This window comes from Chionomys nivalis, chromosome 4, assembly GCF_950005125.1.
Source record: "Chionomys nivalis chromosome 4, mChiNiv1.1, whole genome shotgun sequence".
In the NCBI taxonomy this organism is placed as follows: Eukaryota; Metazoa; Chordata; class Mammalia; order Rodentia; family Cricetidae; genus Chionomys; species Chionomys nivalis.
Genome location: NC_080089.1, coordinates 20,358,819 through 20,375,120, shown reverse-complemented (window position 1 = coordinate 20,375,120; position 16,302 = coordinate 20,358,819). Strand labels below are relative to the sequence as shown.

The window sequence follows — 16,302 nt, the reverse complement described above, 5'->3', positions numbered from 1 at the left end:
CTTAGCCTCAGGATTCTGACTTCTTCCTTGTCCCCAAATAACCTTTCAGTGAAGGGAGGGACACTCACCCTAAGGCTTAGCATCTTGTCTCCTCCCAGGCACCTGCATCTAGCTCTCCCTCTCCTCTTCATCCAGTGTCCTATTTTTACCCCTCCCCTTACAACAGCATCGCCAACTGTCCCTTTTCATTTTCTCTAAATTTCCCTCTTTCTCGTGTCCCTGTCTCCATCCATCTCAGCCCTGTTGCTACCTCCTCAGCTCTTTGGTCCTATACCCCTTTCCTGTGACTCGGAGGTTTCTTCTCTCTGTTGGTAATGGAGAAGCAAAGAGGCTGTGCAGTCCCTGCTGTAGCCCAGAACTGGCTGATGCTTTCTAGTGTGGAACAGTCTTTTCCTCTCTTGACCCTGGAGTGTGCTCAGTTGGGGGAGCTGAGGACCTTGCTAAGCAAGGAGAGGCCACTTAGCTCAGTGGGGATCTGGTGGGGGATCCTGGGTCCTGACTGTGGGATCTGTCTCTAGGGACTGACCATGTGGATTTTTTGCTCTTGGTCTGTCACTGCATGGCTTGACATGAAAATGTGACTGTGTGAGAGAAAAACAGAATTTGTAGTAGGATGAGGAGTGTGTGCACTGTGCAGTGTGTGCTTGCAGTGCTGTGCAGTATGTGTGCTGTGCAGTGTGTGCTGTGTAGTGTTGCTGTGCAGTGTGCGTGCTGTGCAGTGTGTGCTGTGCAGTGTGCATGATGTGCACTGTGCAGTGTGCGTGCTGTGTAGTGTGTGCTGTGCAGTGTGCGTGCTGTGTAGTGTGCGCTGTGCAGTGTGCGCTGTGCAGTGTGCATGCACTGTGCAGTGTGTGCACGGTGCAGTGTGCGTGCTGTGCAGTGTGCACTGTGCAGTGTGCTGCTGTGCAGTGTGCATGCTGTTCAGTGTGCTGTGCTGTGCAGTGTGTGTGCTGTGCAGTGTGTGCTGTGTAGTGTTGCTGTGCAGTGTGCGCTGTGCAGTGTGCGCTGTTCAGTGTGTGTGCTGTTCAGTGTGTGCTGTGCACTGTGCACTGTGCAGTGTGTACTGTGCGCTGTGCACTGTGTTGTTCAGTGTGTGCTGTTCAGTGTGTGTGCTGTGCAGTGTGTGTGCTGTTCAGTGTGTGTGTGGTGTGTGCGCTGTGCAGTGTATGTGGTGCAGTGTGCTCTGTGCAGTGTGTGCTGTTCAGTGTGTGCGCTGTGCAGTGTGTGTGCTGTGTAGTGTGTGCTGTGCAGTGTGCACTGTGCAATGTGTGTATTGGACTGGATGGCACTAAGGCAAGTGCGGCTACACAGGCCCAAGCTATTTTCTCTCTCCTTTCTTCCTTCCTTCCTTCTTTTCTTCTTTCTTTCTTTCTTTCTTTCTTTCTTTCTTTCTTTTTTTTATAGATGTTTCATCTTGGTTTTTTCTTTTTTTTAAGATTTATTTATTTATTAAGCATACAATGTACTGCTTGCAAGGAAGGCACCAGATCTCATTACAGATGGTTGTGAACCACCATGTGGTTGCTGGGAATTGAACTCAGGACCTCTGGAAGAGCAGCCAGTGCTCTTACCCTCTGAGCAGCCCCTTTCTCTCTCTCTCTCTCTCTCTCTCTCTCTCTCTCTCTCTCTCTCTCTCTCCTCCCTCCCTCCCTCCCTCCCTCCCTCCTTCCTTCCTTCCTTCCTTCCTCTCTCTCTGAGACAGCATTTCTCTTAACCACTGAGCCATCTCTCCAGCCCCTCTTTTTATTTTTTGAGACAGGGTCTCACTCACATGTGGACCTGACTACCCTGGAACACACAGAGATCCACCTGACAGCCTCCTGAGTGGTGGGATAAAAGACTTGTGCCACCACACCCAGCGAGTAGTTAATGATTGGTGGTTTGAATAAGGCTCATATATTTGAATGTTTGGTACCCAGTTGCTGGAACAGTTTGGGAAGGACTAGGAGGTGTGGCCTTGTTGGAAAAGGTGTGTCACTGGGGCTGGGCTTTGAGGTTTTAAAAGGCTGCTCTAGGCCCAGTGTTTTTCTTTCTACTCCTGCTTGTGAATCAGGTGTGAGCTCTTAGCTACTGCTCCAGGATTATGTCTCTCTGACTGGTACCATGCTCCCTGCCATGATGATGGGCTCACCCTCTGAAACTGTAAGCAAACCTCCAATTAAATGCTTTCTTATGTAAGTGCCTTGGTCATGGTGTCTCTTTATAGACAATGATCTAAAACAAAGAGCCCCAGATTGCTTACAAATTCCCTGCTCATACCGATAACAGCACTGGAGCTCACTGCACATACCAGTAAGAGCACCTTGCCTGACAAGAAAGCCTACAAAGTGATGAGAACGTCTGCAGTCAGGAGCCAGGAGAAACCTGACAAGGTCAGCACATGATAAAAACATCTGCTGGCATCTCTCGGCCTGAGACTATAAACACAGATAAAACTTTTGTCTTTCCTCTGCCTCCAAAACCCCAAGCCCCTGTCCCTTGGCAGTCTCCACTTCCGCAGTAAGGGCAGTGTGCTTCTACAGAGGCTGGGCTCCTCTTTCTTTTGTTTTCCCGTCAATCCTGACCTAACATCCACCCCCCCCCCTTTTTTTAGATAGCTTGACCAGCTTGGAACTCACAGATACCCAAGTGCCTCTGCCTCCCAGGTAAACTGATGAAGCATGCACCACCGACCGCATCTTGAGGTTCTGCTTTCTTCTTGCAGTACTGGGTACCAACCCAGGACCCACAAGTGGTCTACCACTGAGCCACACCCCAGCCCCTCACTGGGGGATTCTAGGCAGGGGTTCTACCACTGAGCCACACCCCAGCCCCTCACTGGGGGATTCTAGGCAGGGGTTCTACCACTGAGCCACACCCCAGCCCCTCACTGGGGGATTCTAGGCAGGGCCTCTACCACTGAGCCACACCCCAGCCCCTCACTGGGGGATTCTAAGCAGGTGCTATACCACTGAGCCACACCTCAGCCCCTCACTGGGGGATTCTAGGCAGGGGCTCTACCACTGAGCCACACCCCAGCCCCTCACTGGGGGATTCTAGGCAGGTGCTCTACCACTGAGCCACACCCCAGCCTCTCACTGGGGGATTCTAGGCAGGGCCTCTACCACTGAGCCACACCCCCAGCCCCTCACTGGGGGATTCTAGGCAGGGGCTCTACCACTGAGCTACACCTCAGCCCCTCACTGGGGGATTCTAGGCAGGGGCTCTACCACTGAGCCACACCCTAGTCCCTCACTGGGCGAGTCTAGGCAGGGGCTCTCCAGTTGAGTCACACCCCAGCCCTGGCTGCTAGGGTTAAATGAGGAACAAGCCTTATCTCCTAAGGGTGTCCCCAAACCAGGCAGGTTGCTCACTGATACCCATCGCTGTCATTTTGATGACATAGCTGTTTGAGTCTGGACCCCACAGGTCTGCTGGGGTGTAGGGCCTCCCATGGTCTGCAAGCCTCTAAAAGGAGGAAATTCATGGAGGGCAGTGGCCCCTGTTATCACACTCTGGAGGCCTGGGCAAGGGGATCTGGCTTTTCGGTCTGGGTTCTCACACTACAAATACTAAATATTTACACTCACTGTGCTCCTGGACTTGGGGGCTGGGTGGTTTCCAAGCCTTCTCTTCTGTCCCTCCAGTCTCCTCTACCCACACAGCTCAGAGGCCCTCCTCGCCCTTCAGATCTTCTCAGATTCTGTGGACTTGCTGCAGATCTCACTGAAGTCAGCATCTGGGTTGTAAGAGGTGAGAGCGGGGTAGAAGCGGTGAGGGGTAGCTCTTTGTCTGGACTCCTGGTCTTGATGTGGATATGGGATGGGGGGTCCCCAGCCTCTTGTTTAACTGTAGGCTTGCCTGAGAAGGCAGCCACATGTACCAGACAAAGAGAAGACCCTGGCCGGTGCTTAGGAGCTCCTGCATGACAAGGGGCTGTTGTAGCTAGTGCACGCACCCAGTCTCTAGCTCAGAAACTCCATCCTTCCCAGTGCTTTAGAGCCGAGGCCTTTCACTCCCGGCTTTCCCGGCTTCCTGTTCACTCTCCCTCCTTTCTATGCCACCCTCACAGGCCTCCTTGCGATGTGTTCTTTTCAGAGCATCGAAAACGAGGTTCAACCCGTGTCTTTGCACTCTTGTTACCTTCTGAGCAGGTGCAAGTGTGTGTGACAGTGTTTGGGAGGTTGCATGGGGACCTTGGTGTGCGCTCTGCAGGGCAGGAATGGGGAGCCATGAATATTAACCTGGTGTGGACACGGTGTGGAGCATGGCATAGCGGCACAATCCAGTCATCTCACGAGTTCGGAACCAGCTTTGGCTACATAGTGATATTATATCTCAAATTAGGAATGAGCTGCCCAGCATGAGTGAGGCCTAGGGTTACACACACATACTACCGTGGGAGGTGAGGTTCGTGGATCAGGACATCTACCGAGGTCCTCCTCGATACATGGGAGCTTTGGGACCAGTCTGGGCTAAAATACAACGGCCTCCTCCCTCTCCGCTGCAGGTGGCTATGGGCACTGCCAGGCTGCGCACGCTGCAGCTATTACTCCTGCTGGGCGCTTGGCGGGCACGTGGAGGTGCCGCGCGATGTCGCGTCACGCTGGTACTGTCCCCGCAGAAGGCGACGGGCGCGGTCTGCGGGAACGCCGACGCCTCCCACGACGGCGAGCTGGCCGCGCTGCGCATGCGCGTGGGCCGCCAGGAGGAGCTGCTGCGCGCGCTGCAGAGGCGCGCGGCCGAGGGAGGTGCGCTCGCGGGCGAGGTGCGCGCGCTGCGTGAGCAGAGCTACGGCCTGAACACGCGCCTGGGCCAGCTGCGCGCGCAACTGCAGCCGGAGGCGGAGGCGGAGCCTGACCCGGGGGCGGAGCCTGCTACCGCTCTCAGTCTGCTCGCGCAGCGCGCGCTGCACGCCGAGGCCGAGGCGCGCCGGACGGCGGCGCTCCTGCAGCAGCTGGACGCGCAGCTCCGCGAGCATGCGCAGCTCGTGAGCCAGCATAGCCGCCTTCTGGGCCGCCTGCAGCGCGCGTGCGCCGACCCGGATCGGGGCCAGCAGCAGGTACCTCCGGCGCGCGATCACTGGTCCTAAATCTGAACCGGTGCCTGTGGCGCCACCCACTGCTTTTCCGGGCGAACGGCTGGGGAGAGCCTCTTCCGCCCCACAGAAGGTTATTCGCAGGCGCCGAGGCTTATGCTCACTGTCACCATACACAAGGAGAACATATTATTTTTTTTTGTTTTGTTTTTTCCGAGGCAGGATTTCTCTGCATAGCCCTCCCTGTGTGTTCTGGAACTTGCTCTGTAGACCAGGCTGGGCTCAAACTCACAGAGATCTACCTGCCTCTGCCTCCCGAGCGCTGGGAATAAAGGCGTGCAACACCACCGCCTAGCTTTTGATACTTCTTTTTATGATCTTGTTTTTAAAGATTTCCATTTTAATGTGTGTGGGTGTTTTGCCTACACATATGTATGTCTGCACCACGTGTGGGTGTGTAGTGTCCAGACAGGCCAGAAGTGATCTGGAACTGGAGTTACAGACAGCTGTGAGTCACTATGTGGGTGCAGGGAATTGAACCTGGGTCCTCTGGAAGAGCAGCGAGCGCTCTTAACTGCTGAGCCAGCGTCCAGCCCTCAAGACAATATATTCCTGTAACTATATGAGGCTTCTGAACTTTGGGCTATTTCTGTCATCAGGATTTTTTGTTTTTCTTTTTTTTGAGATGGACTCTCACCGCTTCTCGGCCTTTTGGCTAAGATCAAGTGAGATGGACTCACGTAGCCCAGGCTGGGTTCTAACTTCTTGGTAGCTGAGGATGACCTTGATTCTCACGCCCCACCTCCTAAGTGCTGGAATGACAAACATTTGACCACAGGCCTGGCTTGGGTTGTGTTTTCATTCCTGGGGGTTTTGTTGTGTCCCCGGCCTCCTGCACGTGAGGCAACTGCTCTACAGTTGAACCAACCACACCCCCAGAGTTGGCCCTGAATTTTGGATTCGTGATGGTTCTGCAGATTTTTCTACATTGTTAGGGTCCATGTGCTGGAACTCAGCAGATCTGTGCAGTGAAGCTGTGACCGACAACAGAGTGGAACTCTGTGAGTGAAAGAGCACAGAGGAAAGGCAGGCACAGGTCACAACTGTAACCCCTAGGACAGGAGGCTGCAGGGCTGTCCCTAGGACAGGAGGCTGGAGGGCTGTCCCTAGGACAGGAGGCTGGAGGGCTGTCCCTAGGACAGGAGGCAGAGGCTGGAGGGCTGTCCCTAGAACAGGAGGCTGGAGGGCTGTCCCTAGGACAGGAGGCTGGAGGGCTGTCCCTAGGACAGGACTCGGAGGCTGGAGGGTGTGGAGGGTGTTGCAAGTCCCAGGCCAGCCAGTTGGAGAGACCCTTTCTGAAACAAAACCCAAAACACAACAAAGCAGGATTGGGAAACAGTTCAGAAGAGTGCTTTGTGCAAACATGCACACCTGAGCTCCCACCCTCAGAACCACAGAAAGCCTGGGCCTACCTGCCTGCCTGCGTGCGTGCGTGCGTGCGTGCGTGCGTGTGTGTGTGTGTGTGTGTGCCCCAGGGCTGTGGTGGACCTGCATGTTAGCCCCAGGGCTGTGGTGGGCCTGTATGTGTGCCCTAGGACTGTGGGCAGATGGTTTACTGGGGCTTGATGGATGCCAGGCCAACACAAGTGCAGTGAGAGACCCCATCTCTAGGGAACAGGGAGAATGATGGAGCAGGAGATCAGTGCCCTTCTCTGCCCTCCATGTTTTGCGCATACGCCTCACCAGCAGAAGTCCAGAGTTAGGCTTTTGGTAGGCGGTGATAAATCTGAGGCGTTTATCTGGGTGGGAGATTTGTTCTTCTGACCCTGCCTGTCCCCCCACTCCCCGTGCCAGGGGATGCCTGGCCTCCTCAGCTGAGGGGTTAATTATGTCTGACTGTATGGTCCCAGGTCCTGCCACTGCCTCTAGTGCCTTTGGTTCCTCTGAATCTAGTGGGCGGTGCTGGCAACACCAGCAGGAGGCTGGACGGAACCCCAGAGAACCGGAGAGATCAGAACTTGAGGCAGCAGGAGCTCCTGTCTCCTCCCCCACCTACTGGGCACCTTGCTGTTTCCACCAGGCCAGTGGGTAAGTCAAGGCAGGCCTGCTGGGATGTGCGTGAGATGATGATCCAGGGCTTCCGGTGCCATCTGGGTAGATGGAAATTCTAGAGTCGTGGGGACCAGGGGAGATGAAGGGACAAGAATTAGCCTGTGACAAGAGCGGCCTGGAGATGTAGTTCACTGGCAGAGCGCCAAGGTCTTTCGTAGCCTCCGGGCGGTACGAAAACAAAACGAGACCGGTCCTCTTTTTTTTTTTTTTAAATTGATTTATTTTTTATGTGTATTGGTGTTTTGTCTGCACGTATGTCTGTGTCAAGGTGTCAGATCTCGGAGTCACAGACAGTTGTGAGATGCCACGTGGGTGCTGGGAATTGAAACTGGGTTCTCTGGAAGAGCAGCCAGTGCTCTTAACCATTGAGCCACTTCTCCAGCCCCCATCAGTCCTCCTAATATAGTGAGAAATTGGAAGAAGAGAAAATAGGCATGGGTACGTATTCTATGAGGGCATGCGGGTTAGGACTCTGCTTTGGTGAGGAGTTGGCTCATAGGACCATGACTTTTGAGAGAAGAAACGGTAAGAAATGTCTGTTCCTCAGAGGGAGACAGAAAATGGCTTTTATCTGGGAAAGGGAACTGGTGAGTCGGGGCCCTGATCCAGCAAGGGCCTGCTTGGCTCAGGCTGTACCTTGTCACAGGTCCATGGAAGGACTGCGCAGAGGCTCACGGGGCAGGTCACAGGCAGAGCGGAGTGTATGAGCTGCGGCTGGGCCGGCGCCTGGTATCTGTGTGGTGTGAGCAGCAGCGGGAAGGCGGAGGCTGGACCGTTATCCAGCGGCGGCAAGATGGCTCAGTCAATTTCTTCACCAACTGGCAGCACTACAAGGTGGGTGCTTGTGGCGGGGGTGCCGGAGGCTGGCTGAGGATACCCCATCCTGACCTCCTGTTCCTCCGGCCCTTCCAGGCGGGCTTTGGGCGGCCGGACGGGGAATACTGGCTGGGCTTGGAACCCGTGCATCAGGTGACCAGCCGTGGGGACCATGAGCTGCTGGTACTCCTAGAGGACTGGGGCGGCCGTGGGGCACGCGCCCACTATGACAGCTTCTCCTTGGAGCCTGAGAGTGACCACTACCGTCTGCGGCTTGGCCAGTACCACGGCGATGCCGGAGATTCCCTCTCCTGGCACAACGACAAACCTTTCAGTACTGTGGACAGGGACCGAGACTCCTATTCTGGTAGGGAGAACTTTCATTCTGGTGGGAGGGCAGCAAAATGGGATTGCTAATCTGGTTAGGGTGAAAAGCGGTAAAGTCAAATTTTCCCTTCTGAGAGGTGCAGATGGCTCAGCAGTTGAAAGCACAAACCTATTCCTCCAGGGTTCGGTTCTCAGCACCCTCACTGGGTAGCTCTAGTCCCAGGGGATTCCATACTTCTAGCCTCTGTGGGTGCCTACACTAAACCTAAGTGCCAGGTTTCCCTCTGGTGAGCTGGGTGTGGTGGCACAGGCCTGGAGTCCCAGCTCTAGCAAATGGAGGCAGAGGGGCGGGAGTTCAAGGCCAGCCTGGGCTGCAGGGTGCCCTAAGGTAAGTTCTTCAGCATAAGGAAGCCAAGGGTGCAGGGAGCCCCGATTCCTTCTCTGCTGACTAAGACCTAGGGACCTTGCACTGTGAGAAGGGCTGAGTGAAAGCTAAGCTTCTTTCGGTTGGGGGGGGACGACGACAGAGCTGCTCCCCCTTCTCCCTGCCCCGCAATCTAAGCACACTACCATTGAGCTATATCCTAGTCCACGTTTGAGATACGACCTCACTGTGGAGCCCAGGCTGGTCTGAAACTCTAGACCCTCTTCCTTCGGCTCCCACATGTTGAGATTACAGGTGTGTGCCAGTCCACCTGGGATAAACCATCTGAAAACAGAAGTCCCCCCCCCAAAGGAATGAATAACAGATTACTTTGCAAAATATATGGGAAAAGCATGCCTCTTATTTTGGCAAGGAGATAGGGAATTAAGGCTGTTACTCTGAAGAAGAAAGTGAGAAGCCAGAGCCTTTTATTTTGGTGAGGGGATAGACGATTAGGGCTTCTATTCAATAAGATAGGGAAGGTTGAGGGATGCTTGCAAAAGCTTTGCACAAAGAAGTGCTGGTAGAGACTTTTATTTTGGTGGGAACACAAACTCTGTCTCTGCCCTCAGGTAACTGTGCCCTGTACCATCGTGGGGGCTGGTGGTACCACGCCTGTGCCCATTCCAACCTTAATGGTGTGTGGTACCATGGAGGTCACTATCGGAGCCGCTACCAGGACGGGGTCTACTGGGCCGAGTTCCGCGGTGGGGCGTACTCTCTGAAGAAGGCTGTTATGCTGACCCGGCTTGTGCGGTTGTGACCGCCCCATTAGTACCCCCAAGGGTATTTCTATCTCCTTGAGCCAGTATCTTACAGCAACACAAGGTGTCCACACACCGTGTCTGTCGTTCCTGTGTGCGTCCGGTCAGGGTCACTCTCGGGGCCCACCATCCTCCTCGTCCTCCTCCTCCTCCTTCAGGTCTTCCAGGATGAGATGGTCCAGGTCATCCAGGAGGCCGCCTTGGCTCAGGCACGTGGCCACCGTGGAGCCGCTGCTGATGTGGGGGTTGCTGGGGTGCAGCACTCTGGGGAGGTGGTTCTGCTTACGGCTTTTGGGGTGGGCACAGGAAGTCCCAGGCACATGGGGCTCTAGGGGAAGGAGAGTTGCTGAGATTCTGGAGGTGGGAAGGGTCTGTGGCTCTGCAGCGACTCACTGGAGCCGTATGAGGTCACAGATCAGAGGTCATAAAATTTACAGGCGTTCAAACTCTTTAGGAATGTGGCCACAAAGACAGACTCACAGGTCGTGGGGACCATGGGACTCATAGGCTGGGCACTATGGAGCTGCTGGGAACTCCACGGGAGGAGTCGGGGAGGAGTCAGCTCTGGGGAGCCATGGGGGACCCAGGGAAGGAGGGAGCAGCCAGGGGTCGGCGCACAGGGGACGCAGAATGTAGGCCGAGCACCAGGGCCTCACCTCTCCGATTGTAGCAATCTGCGGCTGAGCAGGAGTGGGTGTGTGTGCTGCGCCGATCCAGGTCACGGTCCCAGCGTGGGGGCAGGATCCGAGTGGGGTACACAGGGAAGCCGCACCCGTAGCAGGGTGATGGGGACCCCATCTGTGCCCAGCCCCTGGGGGCCAGCAGGGCCGTGAGGGGCTGAGGGGGCAGCTGGGCCCTCCCCCAGGGGACAGGAGGAGGGGGCGAGGCTGGGACTGGGCCGAGGGTGGGCTGGGGTGGGACAGGGCCCTCACCGGAAGTTGTGTCGACACTTTGGGCAGTGGAACTCGGCCAGGCCCCACATCTTATCGGCCGGCACTGGGTCGTAACGTTTCCGACACTTGCGACACCTTGACACCTGAGAAGGCAGGGAAGGGCCAACGTGCACGGCTGAGACAGGGTCTCACGTGGCCCAGGCTAGCTTTGAACTCCTGACCCTCCTGTCTCCATCGCTCAAGAGCTGGGATGCCAGGCTGCATCCCTGTGTCTGGTACGTGGGCTTCAGGAGTGCGCTGCTAGCGCTCGGACTCCCGGAGCCACAGCTCAGCCCTTATCAGAAGCATACTAATAATCAAGATATTAGGAAGCCAAGCTGGGCGTGGTGGTGGTGCACACCTTTAATCCTAGCACTTGGGCAGAGGCAGGTGGGTCGTGAGAGTTCCAGGCCAGCCAGGACTACATGGAGAGACCCTGTCTAAAGAAAAAAAGAAAAGAGGTTAGGAAACCAGATTTGGGGTTGCTATCTGCCCCAGCTGTCAAAGTCAAATGTTTGACTTCTCAAGTCAGTGACTCGAATGAGTTCAGCGGGATATAGAAGTTGGGCTTGTCTAGCATGCGTGACGCCCCTGGTTCCGCACCCAGCCCCGTGTGAACCAGGTGTGGAGGCAGGAGGATGAGGAATTCAAGGTCATCCTCAGCTACACACTGAGTCTGAGACCAGCCCGGGCTACATGAGACCCTCTCAACGAGCAGAAAAGGGGCTGAGGAGATGGTTCACGGTCAGGAGCATTTGTTATTCCTGCAGAGTACCCGGGTTCAGTTCCCAGCACCCATGTGTCACTGTGGTGCACGGACACATACGTGAACAAAATACTAGTATGCATAAAATAAACCTAAAATACTAAAAATGAAGGCAAAAGGTGGCGATATGGCTCAGTAGGTAGAGCTTTACCCGTGAGTTCAAACCACAGCACCCATGTAAGAGGCAGCATGGCTGGCTGCACACAACCCTAATGTTGGGGAGGCTGAGACAGGAGGCTTCCTGGGCCGTGCAGCAAACCCCTTAAGGGACTGGTGAGCCGCAGGGCTCAGTGAGAGACCCTGTCTCAAAAAATAGGGTGGAGGGCTGGAGAGATGGCTCAGTGGTTAAGAGCATTGTCTGCTCTACCAAAGGTCCTGAGTTCAATTCCCGGCAACCATATGGTGGCTCACAACCATCTGTAAAGAGGTCTGGCGCCCTCTTCTGGCCTGCAGACATGCACACAGACAGAATATTGTATACATAATAAATAAGTAAATATTTTAAAAAATAGGGTGGAGCAACTGAGAAAGACAGCACCACCAAACTCTGGTCTCGACAGGTACACACACACACAAACATTTCTGGACAGGAGGGAATCAAGATAAGTCTGGGCAGCACCTCCTTCCTCTGGGGCACACGGCGCCACCACACGTGGTCACAGGAGGAGCAGGCAAACTGTCGGTCCACGGCAGGGATCAGGTCGTCTTGGGCTCTTTGGAACATTCGAAGATTGGCTTCTGTCAGGGGCAACAGAGAGGTGGCCACTGCCTGCAACATGGATGAGTGGGGACAAACAGGGTCACCTCTGCCTCTGGAGCCCACTGTGAACACTCACTGCTGCACCATGGGTAGCTATCCTCCCTGTCCACACCCTGCCTCAGCCCAGCCACCGACGCACCTGGATATCTCGGTCTTGCTTCATGTCCTCCGGCGGGTCCTGAGGGGAGACACGGAAGGGGAGTGCAGAGACTGGAAAGGCTCTCAGGGTGCCATCCCCGTGTTTAATGGGGGAGGAGCCTGCATGGGGCTCCTGGACCAGAGACAGGATCCTGGCTCTATATAGATGCAGCCAATATGAAACATTATTGCCTGTGTTGAGAGCTTTTCTGTGCCACCGGAGCTGGGTCTGGTGGCACAATCCAGTCATTCAAGTTCTTGTGGGGGGGGCGTAAAGAAGGAGAATCACACATAATCGAAGGCTGGGGCATGGCTCAGCACTGCCTACAATGCATGAAGGCCCAAGTAGAAGCCTAGATAAAAGCACAAACAATGTCCCAAATATCCTTAAGAAGTAAATACTTGGGGCTGGAGAGATGGCTCAGCGGTTAAGAGCACACTGGCTGCTCTTCCCAGAGGTCCTGAGTTCAATTCCCAGCAACCACACGGTGTATTAAAACCATTTTAATGAGATATGGTGCCCTCTTCTGGCCTGCAGGTATACATGCAGGCAGAATACTGTATATATAATAAATAAATCTTTTTTAAAAAGTGAATACTTTTGCTGGTCTCCTTTCTGAGATGGCTCAGAATCTGAAATCAGTCAGTGATCGTGGCCCATGCAACCCAGACCTTGTATGACTCCTTGATCTGCAGAGGCCACACGTGGCACCTGACCTCTGATGCCATGCGGCTTTAAAGATTCAAGTTCTTAAATGTGTCTGTGTGTCTCCCTGTGTACATAGACACATGTGCAGTGCCCATGGAGGTCAGAAGAGGGTGTCAGGTCCCCTGGACCTGAAGAAGTTGTGAGCCGCTCATGTGGGTGCTGGGAATGGACTAGAGTCCCCTGTGAGGGAGAGCAAGTGTTCTTAATAGCTGAGCCACCTCTCAGCTCCTTGGCCACAAGGCTTTAGAAGGTTCTGGGTTTGGGGGCTTGCAGACACGTGGCTGCAGGTCTGAATGACTGCTCTTTTGCTCCCAGATGGGTCTCTTCGTGGGTCCTCACAGAGGGGCCTCTTGGGGCCCAAACTTCATTACAGATGGATAGAGTGTGAATCCCTGAAGCCAAATGCTGGTCCCCAGACCCTGGTGAAAGTCATGACCTGCGCTGTCCTGTGTAATAGGATTGCCTCCAGGGACCCTGGAAGACAGAGAGGTAGGAGGATGAACCAAAGCCTGGAGGTCCGCCCCTTGGGCGCTCTTCGTGAAGGTGACTTCCTTCTAGTATTATTAATATGTCATATTGTTTATAGACCGAAGCTTAAAGAATGGGATCTGTCAGATACTTTTAGGTGCCCAGCATGGTGGCACAGGTCTTGATTACCAGCCTCGGGAGGCAGAAGCAGGTGGATCTCTGTGAGTTACAAGCCAGTCTAGCCTATAACGTGGGTTTCAGGACAGTCCAGGGCTTCATCGTGAGACCGTCTCAAACAAAACAGAACTCTAGTACATCTTTGGAGCAAGGTCGATACACAGAATACCAGCCACTACGTGACTGCACGGATTCAATGGATTCAGTTGTCCGTTCACCCCTTCTCCATCGAGGCCTCTTTCCTCCCCAGCCCGGCCCAGCCTTTCTTCTAGAGCAAGGCAGAGTTCCTGTGAGCCTTCCTCAGCAGCCAGGACCTCCTTTTCCGACTGTCCAGTCTCCTCCCTTTGAGATAACCCGCACAGAATGAGCACCTACTGCTTGGGAAAAGGAAGGAGCCTACATAGCGAGGTGGGCTCTCACAGCTGTGGTTTTGTTCCTTCTGCTGGAGAGAAGAGGGATTCTCCCCTTCCTGTGGGGGAGAGAGGGAGGACAGGTTACCTGAGCGTCCAAATCGTTGCTCAGCTCTTGTCCATCTTTCTGCTTGACACCTAGTGGGAAAATATGGGAGGGGCTCTTGAAGGGTGTGTAGGAGTTCCAGGCGGTGGTAGAGAGCCTCCCATCTAGGGGGCCAGGGTCGCTACAGCGATTCTTAAACCACACCCACTCAGTATTCTCCCTTGGGTTGACTCACCGTACACGATAGAGCGCCCTACTCCGGTGTGGTCGCTGCCAAACTTCCTCATAAGAGCCCCTGCCTTCTTGGGGGACACTTTTCCATGAAACTTCTCCCGGAGGCGCCTGACGCTCTTCTCCAACTGGGGCGGATGGGGGTGAACTCTGGTGTGGGGGGCGACGGGGGAGCAGCACCCGTCCCTTCATTCTCCTCAACTTAACCCAGGCTTCTGGCCTCCGCATCCCCATCCCCCCTCCCTTTAATCCATTTCCTGGAAAAATCCAAAGTTCTCCAGGCATTGTGGGGAGGGGGATGGTGGGGACTGCAGCGCGTCCCAGACTCCCGGGTGCGAATCTGAGGTCCGGCGGGATGCAGGCCAGGTTACCCCTTTTCCTTCTGACCTCTGACCCTGCAGCCCCGCTGTGCCCGGGATGGAGGAGGGAGGCGGCCCGGGGGGTCGGGGTGTCCCCGGAGCCCTCCCCGCGCGGCCTGTCGCCGGTGGCGCGGCTGTCCTACCTCCACGCCGTCCTGAGCCATGGTGGCCGCTGCACACCTGGCCGCGCCCGGGTCCGGGCCCCGCAGGGCTGGGTGGCGCCGGCGCGGCTCCGCCTCCCTCGATCCCCTCTTTCGGTTTCGTTTCTGCGCGAAGCTGGGGACCCCGCGGGGACCCCGCCCCGGCCGTCCGGCTGTGCGGCTGCTCGCGCGCCCCGCGGTGCTCCCGGGCGGTGCTCCCAGGCCTCGGCGCGCGCCTCCCCGCGTCCTGCGCAGCAGCGCGACCGGGCCGGGGATGCAGCGCGCGGCCTCTGCAGTCGGTCACATGTCCCCACGCTGCGCGGGGTCCGCGTCTTCACGTCCCCCGTGGGGGCGGGGCCGCACCGCGCGGACGCGGGTCTTGGTGCTCCCACGATGCTCCTCCCACTCGGAACCCAAAGCTTCTTAGGACCCCGGCGGCGCTTATGCTCTGCTCAGTGGCTCTGACCCCTGGAGCATCTCTCTCCCTAGGTCCACCCCAAGCCTCAGTTTCCTCCTCTGTACAATGGGCATGCAAGCCGGGCATGGTGACACACACCTGTCACCCTAGTATTTGGAAGGTGGGGGAGGAAGATCAGGAGTTCAAGCCTGTCCTGGCCCACGTGGACCCTGTTTCAAAAAAGGAAAATATCCCAGGACAAAACAAACTTTTTGTCAAGCTTTATGGACTTCTGGAGCAGAGAATGGGCCCCAGATTTGAGAAGCCTGGGTTTTTTCCAGGTTCAAACCCCTTCCTTCCAGCAACCCTCTTCTGTGCCTCTTTTAGTACAGGGGTTGGATCTCACCTCCCCCCCCAAAGCCCGATGCTTGTTTCTGTGTGTGTTGTGGCATTGTTCACAACACAAGAGCCATGATATGGAATCCACCTACATGTCCATTAATAGGTAAAGGATAAAGAAAATGTGGTGTGTGCACACCATGGAATATTACTCACCCATAAAAAAGAGGAAGCCTTATTATTTGCTGTAATAGGGACAAGACTGGTGGACATTATGTCAAAGTATATCAGCTCTTGGACTTCAGTCAGTGGAGGCTAAAGAAATGATCCAGACACTGTAGCGAGGGGGGCAGAAGCGAGTGGTGACGGGTTACAGTGTTGCCCTTAGCATGCCATAGTAAATTCCAGTGTGCTGACTACTGTTTCAAAATATCTAAGAGGCTACAGATTCACAGGAAGAAACATCTGTTTGTTGTGAAGCTAGATCTCCATTTCTATCCTTAGTCCATACTCACGGTGGTAAAACGTTATGCTGTAGCCCAAGAAATATGAGTCATGTGCCAGTCAGAAACAAAAATCAGAGTCAGACGGTGGTGCACACCTTTACTCCCAGCACTCAGGAGGTAGAGTTTGAGGCCACCTTGGTTTATAGAGAGAGTTCCAGTACAGCCAGGGCTACACAGAGAAACCCTGTCTTGAAAAAACCAAAAGTGATAAACAAGGCAGTCACAACACATTAGTATAATTGGCTCACAGGTGGCTGTCACAGCTCTGTGCTTTGGATAAGGGGTGTTGTTTATTTGGAGATCCCTAGGCTGTACGGTGAGGGCTTGTCTCAGAACAATCGCTCTTTCTGCTTTTTGGAACTCATGATCTTTTATTTTTTAATATTTTATTTTATTTTAATTTTTTGCAAGACAGAGTTTCTCTATGTAGCTCTGAATATCCTGAAACTCACTCTGTAGACCAG

The 16,302-nt window shown here is 54.8% G+C and overlaps 2 protein-coding genes across 4 annotated transcripts; one reads left to right on the top strand and one right to left on the bottom strand.

Moving 5' to 3' along the window:
* Nucleotides 1-4,400: 4,400 nt before the first annotated feature.
* On the top strand, nucleotides 4,401-9,459 carry Angptl6 (angiopoietin like 6). The gene is made up of 5 exons (XM_057768055.1): nucleotides 4,401-5,041; nucleotides 6,928-7,105; nucleotides 7,776-7,963; nucleotides 8,042-8,312; nucleotides 9,269-9,459. Exons 1-5 carry the CDS (start codon nucleotides 4,430-4,432, stop codon nucleotides 9,457-9,459), a joined length of 1,440 nt encoding a protein of 479 aa, XP_057624038.1. The 5' UTR covers nucleotides 4,401-4,429.
* Shfl (shiftless antiviral inhibitor of ribosomal frameshifting) lies at nucleotides 7,367-14,909 on the bottom strand. Of its 3 annotated transcripts, XR_009057017.1 has the most exons (10): nucleotides 14,600-14,909; nucleotides 14,102-14,225; nucleotides 13,909-13,958; nucleotides 12,058-12,096; nucleotides 11,778-11,927; nucleotides 10,393-10,496; nucleotides 10,117-10,271; nucleotides 9,537-9,788; nucleotides 8,880-8,981; nucleotides 7,367-8,256 (listed from the first exon to the last, which is right to left on the bottom strand). XR_009057017.1 is itself a non-coding variant. In XM_057768057.1 (9 exons), exons 1-8 carry the CDS (start codon nucleotides 14,618-14,620, stop codon nucleotides 9,571-9,573), a joined length of 861 nt encoding a protein of 286 aa, XP_057624040.1. In that variant the 5' UTR covers nucleotides 14,621-14,909; the 3' UTR covers nucleotides 7,367-8,981; nucleotides 9,537-9,570. The 3 variants fall into 3 exon arrangements, 2 of the variants coding, with proteins under 2 accessions (XP_057624040.1, XP_057624041.1); XM_057768057.1 differs by having other exon boundaries at nucleotides 7,367-8,981; XM_057768058.1 differs by lacking the exon at nucleotides 8,880-8,981.
* Nucleotides 14,910-16,302: the final 1,393 nt, after the last annotated feature.